At 27.9% G+C, this 20,833-nt stretch overlaps 2 protein-coding genes across 3 annotated transcripts; both read right to left on the reverse strand.

Annotated features, from left to right (window-relative positions):
* Positions 1 to 1,184: 1,184 nt before the first annotated feature.
* Positions 1,185 to 3,487, reverse strand: LOC148228568 (CAAX prenyl protease 1 homolog). The gene is made up of 2 exons (XM_088199074.1): positions 3,358 to 3,487; positions 1,185 to 3,108 (listed from the first exon to the last, which is right to left on the reverse strand). Exons 1-2 carry the CDS (start codon positions 3,442 to 3,444, stop codon positions 1,843 to 1,845), a joined length of 1,353 nt encoding a protein of 450 aa, XP_088055200.1. The 5' UTR covers positions 3,445 to 3,487; the 3' UTR covers positions 1,185 to 1,842.
* Positions 3,488 to 5,406: 1,919 nt separating this feature from the next.
* On the reverse strand, positions 5,407 to 18,458 carry LOC148228569 (organic cation transporter protein-like). 2 transcript variants are annotated; one of them, XM_088199061.1, is made up of 4 exons: positions 18,271 to 18,458; positions 8,605 to 8,977; positions 8,138 to 8,545; positions 5,407 to 6,596 (listed from the first exon to the last, which is right to left on the reverse strand). In XM_088199061.1, the coding sequence occupies exons 1-4, from the start codon at positions 18,287 to 18,289 to the stop codon at positions 5,882 to 5,884; spliced, it is 1,515 nt and encodes a 504-aa protein (XP_088055187.1). In that variant the 5' UTR covers positions 18,290 to 18,458; the 3' UTR covers positions 5,407 to 5,881. The 2 variants fall into 2 exon arrangements, with proteins under 2 accessions (XP_088055187.1, XP_088055186.1); XM_088199060.1 differs by lacking the exon at positions 18,271 to 18,458 and adding an exon at positions 12,006 to 12,205.
* Positions 18,459 to 20,833: the final 2,375 nt, after the last annotated feature.

Genomic DNA, 20,833 nt, shown 5'->3' on the forward strand with positions numbered 1-20,833 from the left:
AAGATCGGAGTAGTGTAGTTCTTTAAGCTTCTGACTGAAAATACAAAGGCGATGGTTTCGGGTCCCACAGCACTTAAATTTTTATTTATAAATTATAAACAATGCTTATGAAAAAATATATAGAACTAGCAAGTTCCTATGTAAGTAGCAATAATGCAATCATTTTCTTAAATATTAAAAATCTACTGGTTTAATTCTAACTTGCTTTTTGTATGTCTATTATGTTCATAGGACCAAGTCTCTCTTTATTTCAGCAAATAGAGATACCTATGTTTATGGTCATTGTTCTATTGTACGTTATAATCTAAATAAATATCAGTCATGTAATTTACATTTCTATACAGTGAAAGTCGACAATTTTATAGATTATTTTTATCATTAAAAAATCACTAACACACAGAATAATATATAAATATTGTCTTAGAATGACACAGCACCTAATATCAAAACTTTATTGAAACTAATAAAATATTAATAATAAAACGACTATTACAAATGTGCAATTTAATTTTTTTATTGTGGAATAAGTCGCTCAGAAAGAAATATATTAGTTTTCTTTGAAAATATATTTTTAACAATAGTTGTTAAAAATAGTATAATTTTGATGCCGTAAGTGAGAATATAACAGGGCTCGGCAACCTACGACCCGCGGGTCACCAAGTAACCCGTTTGATGATTTGAAGTGACCCACTTCAGTTCTGCAAATATCATTTTTTTAACGTGTTACGGTGTCATGACTAGACCACTTATATGATTGTTAGGACCAAAAATATTCACTGACCCGAATAGTCTTTTTAATAGTCACATTATAATTATTTTGACCCGCAGCAAAAAAAGGTCGCCGAGACCTGGAATATAATATATTGTTAATTTAACAGTTCAAAACGGTTAACTATATAATAAATATGGTTAAATGACCAAACGCTAACAGACAATGCTAACGAATAAAAAAGAACGCGACGTAACACTCCTCAACAAAATGTTAACATTTATATATATAAATGAATGTTATTTATTAAATAATGACTTAATATTGCTTTCTATTATAATAAATGAACATGTATTCCATGTTTCAGTTAACATTTTGTTGCGACACCGAAAAATACATTGCATATTACATACATTTTCCCCGTATACCACTTTTAATAAAAATTAAAGGTATTACAAATGAAAATCCATTTCTCTTTTGGTGTTTCTTTTTCAGTATGCTTTTTTATTGATAAAAAAAATAATATACAACAACAAAAATATAGATTAATCTCATTTACGTATAACCGTTATGGTAAATTGTATCAATAATATCGGACCTTCAGTTTTTAATAGATGCATATATCTAAAAGATTTAAAAAATCACTAAGTTATTCTACAAACACTATTTCAATCTATCCCTGGGGATTGATTGATTTATATAGTCTATTATTAACTATTTTCATATATAAATCTAGGTTTAAATTATATGAAAATAATTATTACAAAATGCGGGATGCAATAATTGAAATATTATAATACACACAACATACAATATAATTATAGTGTTTATGATAAAACTTGAAGCATAATTTATTGATAGTTAAAAAGAAAGGTGAACAATATTGATCTTCTTAAAAAAATATTGTGAAAATATATATTATAATAAATACAGTATAAAATGCAACGTTTTAAAATAATTTTAATTAAATTGTACTATTTAAAAAACTATACAATTATATTTTAGCTTCACTAACACAAATTGTTCATACACCTGACTCGTATTAAATTAACCAAACAATTGAGAATCCATTGTTTATTACAATGTCAGTACATCATATACATGGAATGATGTTTTTTTAGACAGAGCATAGGTTATTCTTGTTTTTTCTTCAGATTCTCAATGCGCTGCAATAGAGTAGGATGCGAATGGTGCCATGCCGAGTACCAGGGATCATAAATTGGAAAGCCTAAATTGTCTTCATTTAACTTAATAAGCGCCTTTTTCAAATAATTAGCATGTCCCAAAGCGATAGCATAATTATCAGCTTGGAACTCGAACTTTCTAGACAATATAGTCATTCCGAATGAAAGTAATGCGTTATAAGGTGCTAAGATTAATTGGAATATTGTTACCAATCCCACTAAAATGGGTTGAACTCCAGCTGGAAAACCGAGAGCGGTGTACAACGGTGCATATCTAAACATGAATCCGAAAGCAGCGAACGTCAAGAGCAAGTTTAATTGCATTAAGAATAGATTTATGTAAACGTGAGCATAGCTCCAATGTCCTAGTTCATGAGCTAGCACGGCCAATACTTCTTCATCAGTGCAACCTTTTTTCTTAACGGGTTCTTCAATTTCGCTTTTCTCTTCCGGTTTATTCGCTTTATCTTCCGAAACATAGTTTTCTAATAAAGTGTCAAATAAGACGATACGCTTAGTTTTGAACAATCCGTAGAAATATGCATTACTGTGAGCCGATCTTTTCGATCCTTCGACAACGTAGAGTTGAGTCAAGGGAAAATTGACGGAAGCAGCCAACTTTTCGATGGAAGTGCGCAAATTTCCGTCCGGTAAAGGTGAATATTTATCAAATAATGGAGCTATAAGTGACGGATAGATCATGACGAGTAGCAAGATGATGATAAATGTAAACATCCACAGCCATATGATGAACATATCGCCTCCTTTTTGGACAATGAACACAATGGCAGCGGTGATCGGAACGAATAATACTTGCGTAATTATAAAGCCTTTAACGTGATCTTTAAAAAAGAAGCCCAACGTTTGCTTGTTGAATCCGTGCTTCTCCTCTAAAACAAACGTATAATACAATCCAAACGGTAAATCAATTATGGTGGTTATTGTATTGAGAAAGATTATGAAGAAACAGCTTATGATGACTTCGTTTTCTGGCGAGAATCCGGACGCCGCTGATAGCTTTTCGCTTATTTGCCAGAAGTTTGACATTAGTCCCAAGCAAATGACGACAGTGTTGAGGATTATGGTGAATATTCCTTTGCATATTTCAAAGTAGCTTTTATCCAAGCCGTATAATCGGGCATTCTGGAACGTATCGGTATCTAAAATGCCTTCTAATTCATTCGGTATTTTCTTCTTTGTTTTGTACACATTAATCTGAAAAAAGAAACACTTCTATTCAATATATTGTAAAGAGTTAAATATATGAAACGTATGTCATGCTTATTCAGCACATTTTGAGATTATGTATAAAAACTAGTTTATAATCATAATGCTTTTAATATATCGTGCTATTCGTTTATTGAAAGTAATATTTTTTTACATCACTGTAAAAAAATGCTTATCATATGGATGTAGAGAACATTTACTATAACAATTTGATAAAGCAGTAATGAAAATACGTACTTGTCTCAATGAAAGAATGAGTTCCCATAGGTATTCCAGCCATGTAAAAGCTACTATCACAGTTAAAATAATCGCCGCAGAAACCATGTTGCAGCAAATATCGGTTCAGTCAGTGACGTGCCGGTACAACATTTGGTCTTAGCACCAAATGTTTTGGCCATAAAAAAATAAAATTTAGAAATAAAAGTGTAATATAAACGAAAGTGATTATAATAATTTATAAAAATATATATTGCTGTTCAAAAAACTTGATATTTAAGATTTTTTATTATATTGCAAAATTTGTAAATATAAATAAATAAAGGCACAGAGTTTTCTGTCAAAAAACGAGGTCTCATGTCATACTAAAAACCGAGCAAAAACAAATTGTTTTAGTAACCAGACAACAAAACACAAATTGATTAGAAATACCATTTGGAGAGAAGGGGCAGGTATGGGAATTTACTACCCCCCCCCCTCTCCCGAATTTGGCTAAAAAAGTGTATATCGTTTAATGAAATACTATGAATCTTAATAAAATCCACATATTAAATAAACAAACTGATTCTAAGCCAGAAATTTTTAAGTTATTCCACAGTGAAAATCTAAGATAAACTGTCTCGAATCTATTCCGAAAATACGCTTTTAAATATGTCAATTCAGTAAATCATATCGAAATATATTTTCATCAGTAAATATGTATTTTTTAATGTGACAAGTTAATCACTTGCCCATCCAAATAATAAAAAAGGATATCTAAACAAAAAAGGCAAGAACCCATTTTGCATTTTAGAACCAATATAAAAAAATAAAAAATTATTTTTAACAATAAAAATTGAATTTATCTGGCAGGTGCTATACAATATTTGCGTTAACACAGTCCAATCGAGAGCTACTTACGCCTCTACTATTAGCTCTAAAGCACACGATACGGATATACGTTCGATATACATATCATCACTCCAATGTATTGATAAATTTAAAAAATGTAGTATTGATTTTAATTTCTATTAATTTGTTCAAAATGTAAGCAGGGGTAATGATTATTATATCGAACGTATATCTGTATCGTGTGTTTTAGAGCTAATAATAGGGGCGTAAACCCAAACTTTTTTTCTCAATTATAAATAATGATGAAATAGATAGCTCTCTAACTGACTGTGTAAACGCAAATAGGGTATAGTAAAATATATGATTTCGACTTTTCCATATGTAGTAATATTTACATTTACAAACATATCATTATTTATTTACATGCGATGTACAAATGTTACAGTGAATGTGTATTTTTCAGTGAAGTTATATTTTCGTCTAAATTGGAAAGGATTAAGATATATATAGTAGTAACATTAACTTCCTCTTGTTTTCCCGATTGCCAGAACGCTGCCATGAAAATCAGATCCATCAAATCTTGACATATTAGTCACTTTACTTGCATTCAGCTTTAAGTTAAGTTAATCGGATCAAAAATAGAGAAAATCGACTGCTAACATTTCGATTGTCTGATCTGTTTCAACAAGCAGACATCGTGAAGCTGCACGAGCTTAGCACACAAAATGACATTTGCTCAAATTATGAAAAATATCACCGGAGCGCTACTGTCTGCCTTGCTTAATTCACGAAATAAGCAAAACAATTTCTAGCCAATTCACGCATTCGGCAAATAATTTGCTTGCACTTTTCATGAGTTGGACATTTTTTTCTATTTCACGTGATAAGTAAATTCGCGGATTCAGTGTAACATTGTTGATTGGCTACGTGTGCGAGTTCATCACGTCAGACGTCACCACTTTGTGATGATGTAATGGTATTTGTGTCAAATGCGACATCGTGGATCGTTCGTTATTATTAAAATGTACTACTTTAAAGTATAAATTATTGCATTTGTAAACAACAAACTATAAAAATTAAAATGTGTATAAATTACAACTTGGATCGGTTAAACAAATGACGCCATTTAGCATATTTAATACACACCAGGAAAAGTAATGTAATTATTCAATTTATATCGACTTATTACGTGATTAGGGAAATGATTTATTTAGAAGAAAAAAATGAGTATCAAAACGCTTTTAAATTATTGAATTTAATATATTGTTTTCATACGTCAATATAAAATTTACACAGTAAATTACATATTATATTGTGCATAGCTTTTATTTACACGTGTCATTTTTTTAGATATAAAAAAATTAGAAATCAATTCAAATTTGATTTTGATCAGTCATAAATAATATAAAATACATATATTTATATCATTACATCTTATTTTTACACTGCTTTATGACACATATTTTATTAAACACACATTAAAATAGATTACAAATATGTTCAGATGAATATACAAGCCTCGAATCATCATATCTACATTTAAACTTTGATACACAGATAAACAACGATAATATTTGTGTAATATGTAATACTTGTTATATTTGTTCATAAGTATATTGAATTGAAATTTCACATTATTTATATTTAATTAAGGTTATAAACAATTTAATTATAATTTATAAGATCACATTATATTAAAATGGCTAAAATTGAGCTAAAACTTTTCCGCATCCACCTTCTTAACTTTCTTTCCAAAACTTTCAGCTTCTTCTATTGTATTTGTTAGTTGACAATCTTTTGTTTCCGGCAACATTATACATAAAACTACACCTATTAACGGTACTACTCCAAATATCACTGGAGGTAACCAACCGGCTGTGGTGCTCAACACAGCAACGTACGGTGCCACCATTGACCCTACCCTAGCCATCATAGAGCATAGACCGATTCCTACATTACGCACAACAGTGGGGAACAATTCAGATGCGTATAAATACACTACAATAAATGCAATGAACATTCCAACGTCTCCTATACATGCTAATATTACTTTAATTATTTCGTATTCTTTAGGAACAGCAGCTATGGTGAATAGGCATATGGAAGTCATGACGAGAGTGGCGATCATCAACGTTCTCCTTCCCATAACTTTCATCAACGGAATGGAGACTAGAGTGCCTGGAATGGTGATAGTTGCCGACAGAGCTACATTTATAAAGATATTTCCGGCTAATCTTCCGATATACTGCGAAACACCGAAGTAACCGAAACCACATATGAGCCAATTGATGGTCATACATATTGTGTTCTTCCTCAAGTTCGGAGTCTTGAACAAGTCGAAGAGGTTACCCTTTTGCATTTGATCTTTTGGTTTGTTTTGTTGGTATTCTTTTATGTTACTTGCTATATTCTCAGTCGGTAGCTTATTCCTGAAATAATAAAAATGTTTTTTTATTATAAAATATAACATAGAATGTTTTTTTTTATATTTTCATATTTTATTGAGCTTATCATACATAATCAAATTTGGTATATTGCCGCTTATTGATTAATAAAAACTAGTGTAGGGATCCGACATACTTCCCCTCAAGCACCCCTCGAGATGAAATCATCATATTATATCCAAGAGCAAGCTGTATTAAGTAATCATCACAGACATAGATAGATAGCCAAAACTTCTATAACTGTATTGTAACAATAAGCACCGTTTATATTGTACCATCAGCTAGATAATAAATAAATATGCCACACCCCCTACTATAACTAGATAGATTTTACACACAACTATACTGATATTTTGAGAGCGTAAATCTCAATAACTATCAATCAAATCAAGCGACGGCGGACAGACAAATCTGTGTCTTTTCTCACCACACACGATCGGATTTGTCCGCCAGGCACCCGCGACGGACAGATCCCGCTTGTATGGCCAGATCTGCACATCCGTTGTATAAACTAAATCTTAATCCTAAAGATTTTCACATCTTAGGACCAATCAAAGAGGAAGGAAAAATTTGCAGCAGCCAGTATACAAGAGACTGCACTCATGCAAAACATTTTTTTTAGAGATTAATCTACATTAACACTTTCTAAGAAAATATCTGAAAATCGTATGTATATTACACGACATGAATTCACACTATATAACACACACATATCCATCCATAATATCACTTTCTAAGTGCTGGAAAACTTATATATGTAAATTGAACGTCATGAAGACTACGTAAAATAATGATTTTCGATGAACAGGTTACAAAATAAAATTATATTTTTGCGTTTTATTTTACTCATTAAAATATTTGTCTGAGAGTAAATTTAATATTACTAAACTAAAGTTGTTGTTTTTTATGAAGCTTAGTTATAAAAAAATGTAGATAAAAACCAGTGGCGTTGTTGAGACAACAAACTCCATAGAGTAATTGCAAATCACGTGATAAAACTCTATTTTAGCAACTCATTTGTATTCGAATACATAACTGTTTTTAAACATGTGATGACTTTTTTAAACTCTACCTGTTTGTATGTATACATTTCATTTATTCTAGAACTTACGTTTAAATTTATTATTAATATATAAGATATGTTACTATAAATATTTATATGTCGAAATGAAACTCCATGATGGCAAAGAAAGATAGAGGCAAAGAGCAATGTTGAGAAGAATATCATATAGAACTTGATCGAAGAACCCACGCCCTAAAAATAATCAAATCGAAATCATAATAATGACATTGAAAAGGTGGCGTACAACTGTGAATATTATGTATGTATGTTTACATGTACGTATATATTCATATGTGGATATTGAATGCAACCACGATTGAAAGATTCAATCTGTAGTATTACAAAAGCTGCTGAAGATGTACTCACGTAAACGTATAAATATGTGTGTTCACATCTTTGTTTATTTAATTTTGCTGATCATATTAAACATATATTGTATATATGATAGAATGATTTTACTTACGCTTTAGCAGATTTTTCTAATACTTTGATAGCTTTATCAGTTTCACCGACTGTTAATAACCATCTCGGCGATTCTGGCAGAATCCAATAATATGATAACATCAACAAAGACGGTAGCGTTAATGCCAGTTGAAGGGATGACCAAGTACGGAATATGTATCCGAATCCAGCGAGCATTAAATGTCCAAAATTGAACGGCAGCTGATATAGAGCTGCAATCGGCTCTCTGTACTTCTTTCCAATGAACTCCATAGTCAAAACGTATCCAGCAACCATGGTACCACCAGTAGCTGTTCCTAATAAAAATCTCAAGAACGTGAACGACCAATACTCAGGCGCTTGGGATGCACTGATTCCGGCCAATATTTGAAGTACAACAGCACTGACTAAAGGTATGCGACGTCCATATCTGAAACGAAAACGATTTACTTTATATTGCCATTAAAATGCATACACTTTATCATATACCTGTCTGCGAGAGAACCGAAAGAGATACTTCCGACTAATATTCCAAGCATGAACAAAGTCTGCGTAAAATCTCCGAGCCATCTATCTTTACATATGAGATCCCATGACATTATGATGGTATCTTGAAATACTGTTCTGTCATATTCAGGTTCACTGCATGGACACGTGTCGGTTGTGTTGTTGTCAAGACATAAATAAGAGACGGGAGGTGTGAAGAATATTATGGACATTTGATGGAAGGCGACGGGAAACTTGGTCAAAAATATGGCAAGGCATAAAAATATTTGATATCTTCCTATTGCACCGATAGAGCCTTCGATCACATCGCCATTATGCTCTTCTTTTGTTTTATTTTCAGCATCTGCTTTAGAATCTATAAACAAAACATAGTTTTTATTAGTATATTATACACATTATACAGTGTTTCTTTGTGAGATTTATTTGTATTATTATATTAAATAGTAATTATGTGACGTTTAGCATCATTATTAAACATATCACATTATTGGCCATAAAGTAATGACATTTTTGTCGAAAATAAGTTGTAATATCCGGTATATTATGCTTCGTTTGCTTTAAAATAAATACACTAGCATTGCCAATATTTTTTTAATGATACATATCTTTTAAAATCAAATAAATTGATTTATTTATACATTAAAATTAAATTAAGACCATCGTGACTTAACAGGATACCCCAATGCGTCACGGTGGTAATAAAAATAACCAATACATTGTATTATTATAAAAATAATACATAATAAGAAGGAGAAAAAAATCATAAAATATTATAATTAAATGATACGACCCGGACCAGCACTACGTAACTGATATTAAATAGAACAATATGCAATGCCAGCGTATTAAGGAGACAGATGGCGACAGCCATAATGGAGTAGGCTAGTGTGGACATCCTTGCTCTAACTGGCATCAAAAGAGGACGTGATCGTGATTATCGAAGACATTCCGGAATTTTTCGAAAATAGTCAGTAATATTGTGGAAAGCAGAGAACTTAAACTTATGGGTATTAAAATTTAGGTATTTACAAGATAATATTTGTATTTTATGTATAAGTAGAAAATGGTTCGCGAAGTACTGAAAGTATGCTTTGTAGACCTCATTTAAATTTTTGTGGGGAACCACTGCCATGCAGTGATGCTAGGTCATCTACATATGTTGTCGCATATATTACCTGGCATACCAACACATAATATCTAACAATGGTGTTCGCGTACCTTGCTGATTTTTCGGCTATAATGTGGTCGTATTGTATCTACTGATCGATACAACATAAACATCAAAACTCTTCAGGCTTATTATACATGGAACATACTGAGCTACTTAAATCATTTTAATCATACACATAGTTAACTTGTAACTACAGAAAAAAAACTATTTATTCAGCAAGCCCTTATATGTATATGAATGGGCAGAGAGATCTTCTATATTTTAAGAAAGTACTGTGTGGGCCAGAGTGGGTTAGGATGAAGAGCTGGGGTAGGTTTATTTGCTAGGCTAGGCATTTTTAGTACCCGTGTTGGACTAGTAAACTTTGGGGCTTTGTTTTTCAAGCGTATTGTGAGAACAACCGTTAGTATGACAAAAATGTGAAAGCAGAAGAACATCTATTAAGCAATCGCTAAGGACCACTCATAAGCATACAATAACACTGGGGATATCAAGTCTGAATTTATAATTATATATTCTATATGTTGATTTAACTGCATGATGTTGATTCAAGAATTAAGTGAAAGTGTATTGAGGAAAATGTTCTCTAGGCGTTTTATTTATTTAAGTAATTTCTTAACGTGGCATTTTCATTAAAAAATACTTTAATTTAAAAGGGTTTTAAAATGTTGTCTTCAATATTTTAAGGGTTAAAAGAAAATAATCAGAAAGGAAATCGAAATCGAGGGAATATTTAAAAGCATTGAATTGCCAACAACAACCGCCATTTGTCTCATTCTATTTATAAAACTCATTAAAAATATACCTTAGTAAATGTGCTTTCTATAAATATTATATGTACATTTTTATCAGCTTAAAAAAAATTGAATTAAAAATATTTATAATTAAAAAAAAAACATACCACTATTTTAATAACCAACCTAAAAATAATATTGTTGTATTTTTTAAAACATATGTTAAATTTTGCTGAATCTTTTATTAAGCATAATAATAATATGTTTTTATAGTGAAAAAAATGTTATTTTATAAAAATAAACACAATAAACTGTAAATACGTATTTTATAAAATTTTTAGTTGATCTTAGAATTCTGAATAATACTGATATTATACTAAAAAATCTAAAGGAAGTTATTCACCTTTTTCTAAGAATTATTTGAAGTATACAGAATTTATTTTCTAAATATTTCAGTATATATTAACTGTAAGTTCATTTAATTAAATAATCATGTAAAATATCATTTATGATCATAAACAGAAATTGCCTTTCTCCATTTATGTATTTCAAAATTAAAATGTTTAACCGAAATATTTTAAATTATGATTAAAAATATCAAGATTCATTACTTAATATAAGTTAAACATTGAAATGTAAAATATATTTTATTTGTATAATTGAATTTATTCATAAAAGCATCGTCATATTTTATATAACTACTTAAAATTACATGTTTGAATATTGGGTCTAAAAATTATAGAATTACTGTAATTAATTTAAATTTTATATAAAATTATATATTCAGATATTTTAATATTTGCACACTGATGTGAATATCTGTGAAATGTTATTTTTATTTTTTTAAATTAACATTTTTATCTTACTAAAAAAAGTATAAAACGCGTGGAATATTAATTTTTTTATCTTAATTGTGATAAAAATGTCAAAACTTACTTTAAATACATTTTTAATTTTGCATAGTTTACGCTTACTGTGAGTAATATTAATAAGTATTACGAAATATAGAATATTATTATGTGCTATGCTCTTTTAAGTCATAAAATAAGTTCGGGTGTTTTTTATTATTATAATAAAATATGTCTTCTTCTATATTTTTTGCCAATATATAATATAATAGATTATAATCTGATTTGAAAATATTTTCAGTAAAAATTCAATATATTTTTATTTGAATAAATTATGCAATATTTACTATTTAAGCAATATATATAGTTTTATAAATATTTACAACCGATTTTGATAAATCCTATTTGACTTTATGTACTTATAGATAGACATTTCAACATTATCAGAAAAGCATGTAATGTACTCGATAAATATCAATACACTAAACATGTTTTATCTATATTCAATCTACAGAAACGATTTATATAATATAGCATTTTAAAATATTGAATTTTAGGTATTTTTAGAGGAACATGGTTATTTGACTTTGGTTCTAGCTAATCTATCATATATTTACAATAAATTCTCACCTTGCAATATCATAGGTATTACAGTTTCGTCAATATCTTCATCATTGTACACATCATTTTGCTTAATATCCATAGTCATCTTAACACACTGTCACTCGCACACGACCAGCGAACCAAGCACACTATTGGTGTCTGCCTGTTTTAGACTAGATTTGCTGTGTAAGCTCACCAAACATGTTTTTATATTGAAACGAGTATTGCTACTAAGTGCCACGTAAAAAATCTTAAGAGTGTACAAGTGATATTTTTGATTATATAGTTCAGAGTTGGAAAAATGATAAACATTTAATTTCGTTTTTATTTTCGAATGTTTTGATATTGTTGACAAGTGGCACAAAATAAATATTATAAAGAATTCTAATAATAAAATGTAATCTTGCTAAACGATTGACTTAGCATAAACCCACAAATTTTTTCTTGAAAATTTGCATTGGAATGCCAATTATTGATTTATTCATACGAATTTCTAAACACAAATATTTATAATAATAGTATTACATTTTTTAAATGTAGGTTTATATTGTTCATAAAAATGACTACAGCAACTTTTGTAAATTATATTTTTACTGATAAAAAGTATTAGTGGTATATTAACTAATACTTTTGACATATATTAAAAAGTAAATGATAGATTGCAGTCTAATCTAAGCTAAAAGTCAGTCTACGTGCGATTTTTGTAAGGAAAAAATAACGTAAAACTAAAACGTTATTTCTTAAAAAGTGTTTTTTCCAATACAAAGTTTTTATGTAAGTAATTAGTTTTTTTAATAAATTAAATTTTAAATACGTGTTAGATACCTTAACAATTTAATTTATATTTAAAAATTTTAATTTAAAACAATACCTTGAAACGAGTTTTTACATTGACTAAACATTTATTTTCATTAATCAGGTTATATTATTTACATATATTATTTACATACATATATACTTGATTGTTTTTAATGAATCATTTAGAAAACTATTAATATATGTTGTAAACATGTTGACAATTTGAAATCCTTCATTCATAATAAATGTAATAGAATACAGCTTTTAATTTTAAAGTGAATTTTTTGGTCTAAATAATAAAATTTAGTCAACCAGTGATTATAATTTTTATCACCAATTAATATTCATATCACAATTTTTCGACTTGTTTATGTCTATTTAGATACGGTATATGAATTTAAATGTGTTTTTATTAACCAAAACTGTTAACCGATTCATATCTCAATCGTTAACAAACATCCGTACATGATAATATTTTATAATATGTGTCACAAATAGGTACATTTTGAGTATAGTCTGGTCAAAAGTTCACAATATTCAATAATGCAAAGTCAATAAATTTCACTTGTGCTAACAAATTTCGTTGTAGCACCTATTGGTTTGTGTCTTATAATATTTTGGTAGCAAATATTTTAACGTTTTCATTATCAAAGTTATAATTAAACCAGATAAACATAAAAATATAAATTAAACTTGTTATCAATGCTACGTATACATATCACTTTAATTCGTAAAGTGAAATATTGTTATCTTAATATTTAAAATAAAAAAGTCGAGCGAGAAACTAAAATAATAATAGTATACGTATAATATATTTATATTTCATTACTGCATTATAAAAATCCATGTTCAAGTTCAACGTAAACAATTTAAAGTCCGTTTTATATATGCAAACAACATTCTAGTGAATGAATATTTATATCTATGTACATATGCATTTTGCTATAATTAATAATTTAAATCACAATTATTTTAATATCATTTCGATTCATATTTATTACAAACAACACACTCGTTGTTTATGTAAATGAAAACACTAAAAATACTTAAGTAATCTTATGTAAATTATTACATAAAAAAAAGGTTCGTAACTTGGATATTGTTATTAAAATTTTAGTATGTATGGTTTAAGTATTATATCATATTTATATAGGTAAAACAGGTTGCTGTTATATCATAATATATAACCTAACACCATAAAGTATTATTTATATAATCAAAAATACCTTGTTGATAAAAAAGTGTAGTTACAAATGCGACTTCTGACTCGCTAAAATTTAATCCCTGAAATAAAGATAACTTGAGAAAAATATTTCATTATCAGAAGAGTGAGAATACTGTGAAGTTACTTCAAGTTAATTTAGTAATAAGACATTGGGTTGTTCAATAAAGTACGTTCACCTGAGGTCAACGGTTGAAATTTACTTCTTTTTCTGGCTAAGGTCAAATGAAGTTTAAGCCAAAACCTCGTAGGTACAAGACACACATTACAAAAACGTTTCTTATTTTGTTGGCTCAAAGTATTGCATCTACTTTTTCATTAGATATGATAAAGAAATATTTTTCTTCCATATTAAAAAAAAGATATACATATGGCTTATATTACAGTGCATTCTGGTTATAATATTAATTGATTTATAAAAACTGCTATCTAATTCTCATTTTCGGTAATAATAATAAATAAAAATGTTAATTTTTTCTTCAGCTTATTATTTTGAGAACAAATTATTTGACTTTAACTCTTTAAGCAACGAAAAGTTTAAAATTAAATTTTTCATTTAATCAAAATTCTTGCGAAAATAAAAAATGAAAATGGGACCATAACTAAAGTCAATTCACATGTAGCTTATATATTAAATAAAAAAGGAAAGTCATTTACCGATGGTAAATTATATAAGTCACGTTTGATTATTGCAAGCAAAGAAATAGATTTATTTAAATTTATTAGTTTTATGGCGAGAACAGTTTCTAGAAGATTTGAGCACATTGTGAGTAACATCAATAGCCAATTAAATAATGCAGGAAATTATTATGATTTTTTCAGCTTCACCCAGTGATTCCTAAACTATTTTGACTCTTACGGAATCCATGTTTTTCCAAGGCATACTATGTCAAATTATAACAAGATACTTTAAGGGTTAGATAAAAATATTAAAAATTAGTATATATTTTTAAAGGTTAATTATTAAATAAGTTAATGCTTTGCACCACATTGTTTAATTAAGAAGTCAATACTATTATGGAAGTGTCTGAGGAACTAACTTTAATAGTAGCGTGTAACAACCATAGACAAATAAGTTGAGAAAACGTTAGCAAAATACGATGGTGTTAAAAATATACGAGAAACAAGCTAATCTTAAGCTAGTAAAAATATGAGTTATTCATTGTATTATTCACTAACAGATGTTTTGTAGAAAACATCTCAATCTAGCATGTGATATTGAACTAGTTGTGTCAGCAGCGAACTTGACTTTTATTTATTACAAATGAAAACTGAATATCCTGACTTACTCTAGCTTTGATGAATTAATAATAATAATGTTTTATTGAGATTTTTTTAAGTGATATAATTTTTTTCCAACCAACAAACACGCTCTTAGCTACTATTATAGAATACATTGTAAATGAAATTTTATCCTGGGATATCTTACCGAATTTATTTTATAACTACAATTTAAAATAGTTCTATATATGAAACATTAAAATAAAATTGCCCGACCCCTGAAAACGTCTATTGTATTGTACAATTATAATACTGTAAATAGGTTTATAGAGGTAATATAGATATGAGTCAAGCAAACGTATCTTAAAATTATAAATATAGTAAAAATATGGTTCTTATGAATGTTTTTGTACAAATAAGTAGCGCGAGATTAAGATAGAAGTACATAATAAACTATTACACAGTTTAAGAAATACATATTAAAATATTTAACTTTTAACCTCAATGGAGAGCTTAAGAAGTCAATGTTTGGTATATTCATTAATTTACTATTTTATGTGGTTACTGAGAGTACCACTTTTTTTACTTTACAGTAATAAAAATGTAAATAAAATGCGTTTTAGTATATGGGTTATTTTTAGTAAAATTTCAGTACCAAGAATTTAAATGGTAGAAGTAAAAGAATAAAATATTTACTAAATACTCTACTGTTATACTTATTATTGCTTATTCGTGTCATATTGTTCAATACATATAAAATTTCAATGTCATAAAATATAAATAGTGTCATACAAATACAGAACCATATTAATCTGTTTTTACGTTATAGAAGTCCACAATAATGGTCGGCAATTATGTTTTTCACAATTAGAATTAGTGCACATTCAAAAGCCATACAATTACATTGAATTGTAATCTGCACAAAACGACTGAAAATATCTGAAACTATTATCCAATAGCGTAATTGCTTTTAAACAACCAATGAGCTATATTTAACGAAAATTTAATTACACCGTAACTTGATCGCATAACTACACTAAACGAAAAAAAATAACCATAGATAACGTAATTTTTCACATTGTCACATCACGTCAATTAATTATCAACGAGAGACACGCGTATGCACTACGCATAATTTGTCGATAATTATCACTGACGTAAAATCGATCCCAAATAAACCCAAAATAACTTTGAAGATAAAGTATGTATGTACTACAATATGATAAAGATAATTGCTGAATTATGCATTGATTGATACAAAGCATTGTACAATGGGATTAAATATTTGTATCTTTGATTTAGATTAAATATTGATTCCAGATCAAAATATCATCAATTATTTAGAACTGTAATAGGTTGATATTAGCTATGATCATATTATGCACTTATAATTTTAATTTGGTTTTAGAATAAAAATAATATTTTGAACTGCAAAAACATATTAAAAAATGTCAACAAAAAGCTTTCTATTTTTATTATTATATAATGTATTTTCTTAAACATACATATATTATTTTAATAATCCGTCAGCTTTCTATAGCAGTCACTTAATTTAAAAATAAGGTTAAGTTCTTCTTCAAATTCGATCATATTTTTTAAAATTATTAATATATTTATTTATGACTGCTGAATATCGAAAGAGTATCTCACCCCTTCGGGTGTTCCTCAAGGGTCTAACCTGAACCCTCTGTTCTTCACGTTATTTATTATTGACATAAATACGGCAGTTACAAATTCAAGTTTTATTCTGTGTGCATATGATTTAAAATTGTTGTGGACAATTCAGGTATTTAGATTATTTTTGGAAATGGCCGGACAGTGTTCTCATTGGGATTATTCCTATGATCCCGGTGAGAACATTTTAGCTACAGAAACTTCGACTAAAAATTCTGTATCACTTTGTTGAGCAAGTGAAGGTTCTTTCTACATTTAAGTAGCTAAACATTTATTAAGACTACTGAAGGGTAATGTCGACAACCAAACTATTCTCAAGGAATCCGGTTCGTATCATTTAATTTTTTTATCATTTTTCAGTCTTACTTTTTTGTGTATAATAATACTATGTATCATTTTTTTATGTAACCTGTTAAGCTACGATAATCTTAATTTAATTTAGATAAATAAATAACATTTTTTCAGACAAATAAACAATGTCTGACAATTAAAGACCATAATTATTTAATAATTGTAAATAATTTATTGCATTATTGTTTTAATAACTTTTTTATTTATATTATTTATGGTTTTAAAACCATTGATCTACCACTGCAACAATTATTAACAGTTTTTTCGTTTTATAGTATAGTTTAAATAATATTTATAAATTACTCAAAATAAGCAAAATACTTTTGATATAAAGGCTAAGCCTTTTCTTTTCCATTTTATGGAAAAGGTTTAAATTGCATTTTTGTATCATTCATATTTGATGTATGCTTTTAGATTATTTTATGTAGATACAGTTTCTCTTTGCTTAATATAATTGCATACATAGATTTAATTACTAAAAAAATACTTTTAAGATAAGTTTTGATTTCTATTAAGAAACCTGTTAAAATTACCAAAATTAAAATGGCATTTAAAATTAATGAAACTTTTATGATTTCCATATTTTTCATTTATATACAATATTAAAAAAAAATATTTAGCTTTTAAAATAATAAAATAATCTAGAAAATACTGTTCTGTATTGTACAATATATGATATTTTTTAACTGTAAACAAGAACAACTAGATTGACACGTCTACAAGGTAATATACTAGAAAATTAAATCGACAGTAATTTTAACCATTACTGCAATTATTAAAATAAAAAACTTTCGATTTAAATGATTAAACACTGCAACAATACGTTATATACATATTGATATTTAGAGAAAGCTTTGATTGACGTTGCCAATTTAACACAACGTTCTTTTGCGAATTCACATCTGCTTGACACTATTACAACAGGTAAATAAAGTGAGCGCCAATCCGGTTTTGCATTTTTGTTTATATTTTTTGCTACAAAGCAATCTACGACCTTCAATATTATATATTTAAAAAATAACTAACCGTGATTTTCACCAGCCATGATGATGGATTGTAGTCGATTTGATTAGGCACAATTCACTTTTTATATTTTTTTTTTATGTCTATCTTGCTGCAGAAGTATTAGACTTGTAAAGCATAATGTTTACGTTGAACTGTTTTCGGTTGCTCTGCCAAACACGACCAACAACCGGAGCCGTTCACTTGCGACTGTCGACACTAGTCGGTGGGAGATATAAAATGCCTTCGAAGAACACATACACAAACTGGCGTTAGCCAAAGGTTTAAAAAACAGGGTTTGTGGAGAGGGTAATAATTTCTTGGTACAATTTCTGGGGCGAGTGCAAGTCTGCGATAAGATTATGCGATCAGAGAGAACGAAAAGAAAATTCAATATGGTATGAGTGTATCGTTGGCTTTGAAGAAGACTGTCACAACACAAAAGCAATAAACAATAAGCAGTTAAAAATTCAAACAATATTAAAACATAAAAATAGGAAAAACCGATTTATAAAGAAATAACAAACATTTGAAAGAATATTGTTGACAGAAAATATAAAACATAATAAAATATTTTAGACAAAACAAAAACATATGAATTTCAAATAAACAATATTTTTATTAAATAATAAGATTATTCTCATCTTCTGAGATTCTGTAATATAAATATATATTTTATCTGTTTTTGACTTCTTAGAATTAAAATCGTTCTAGGCATTTCTTTTGAAATATAATCTTCTGCACCATCAAAACTGTAATGTTTGTGATTTTAATTTCTTTATCTTTCGGTTTTAAAGCTTAATATTGATTGTTAATTGTGATTTTAATCTTATTGTTAATTGTGATTTTTGTGACATATCTCCATTTTAGATTTAAATTTTCTAATATATATATTTGTTTATCTTTAGTTACTATGAATATTTTTTTTAAATAATCCTATTTTTTAGATATATTCTAATTTATTATTATTATATACTTTACTATAATTAGTTTACTTTCAAATTCTATTCACTACTTAAATATTAAATTATTATATCCACACCTTTCCCATACCATTCAATAATATATAAGTTTAGTTTTTCTGTTATGTAATTTACATTTATTTATTTTCCCAAATAACTTATCCATTAAATTTAGACAATTCTTATGAAATAAAAACTCCAATATTTTATCCAATTATATATAATAAGTTGTGTGTCTGTCTTTTGAAATCCTGATTGAATTGGTGTCAGTATTACATTTTTTTATTAAGTTTCGCAGCTCACGACTATCTTTTATACTACATTTTTTCTTATCGGTAGCATAATTATTATTCTTATTTCTTTACATTTTATTGTACTGATTATTTTTTATATTATTCTCACCGCTTTCCTACTGCGTTGTATGTTTTGCTTGCTATTTTTTCACAATTTAACTTTGAAGATCTTTTAATGTAATTCTTCGCTCATCCACTATTATTTTTTGAGGTTTCATTATATTTTTAAATTCATATAAAAAAATCCAGAAAATTGAGAATAATCATTTCTCGGAAATTGACGAAAAAAATTAGCAAATAAAAAAGTATATGGCATATATGTGGTTATAATAATAGAGTATATTATTATAAATATCTTCACTGTTTTTATTTTTGCAATAACTTTACGGCAATTACATGTAAATTAAATTATTTATAGTGATTAAAATACTTTTTGGTTGGATTCACACCCCTAGAGTTCCCAAACTCTATAGTGGTGATCATTGCAGAAAGAGGAACTGCTACCTGTCACTCAAGAACACTGAGGATCGTCCACGGACATCATCCCTGCGCCAGCTTCACCACCGCTTGGAGAAAATGTCTCGTCATTAATAGTATACAAATACTAAAAAAAAAATTTGAGTTATGACGAAAAAATCGATTTATAAAACTAGCTACTGTATTGCTTTGAAATAAATCTGAAACATTTCAATGTTATTTAAAAAAAAATAATATGCAAGCGTTTGCTCAGGTGTTACAAAAATATTTAAATTTGATGACGTGTTTGCATAAATATGAATTTATAATCACGAATTATGTTACAATTAAAACCAAAGTGATCAAAACATCTAGATGTATTAATTGAATATCTTGCACGGCTATTATATATTTTTCATAATATAGTTATTTTGTAATTATTGCGTTCCTTACCTATAATTATATCATTTTTTGATGAATGTTTAAAGTTATTTGTATATAACAATAAAAATACAACGTACAATTTTTCAAGTTATAACTAATAATAATAAAGTACATAATTTGGAAGCAAATTTAAATTCTAAAAAACATTATGAGGCGAGCAATGTTTAATGATTAGTAATGGGCAACTAATTAGTCAGAGTCGAAAAAAAGACAGGTAGAACATAAATTACACTGTACAACAATATTTGTACAAAAAAATTATGTATAATATTAACGAACGATAAAATATATCGTTAGTTTATTATACTTTAAAATTTCGTTATTGAATAATTCAGACGTTTTGATAAAACACCTAAAAATTATTTTCATTATTGTATTTAATACTAAAATAAATTTTTGAAGCTGAATTAGTCCAAAGACTATTCACGAAAA

This window comes from Plectrocnemia conspersa, unplaced genomic scaffold, assembly GCF_051122295.1.
Source record: "Plectrocnemia conspersa isolate PC_06_02 unplaced genomic scaffold, ASM5112229v1 ptg000012l, whole genome shotgun sequence".
NCBI lineage: Eukaryota > Metazoa > Arthropoda > Insecta > Trichoptera > Polycentropodidae > Plectrocnemia > Plectrocnemia conspersa.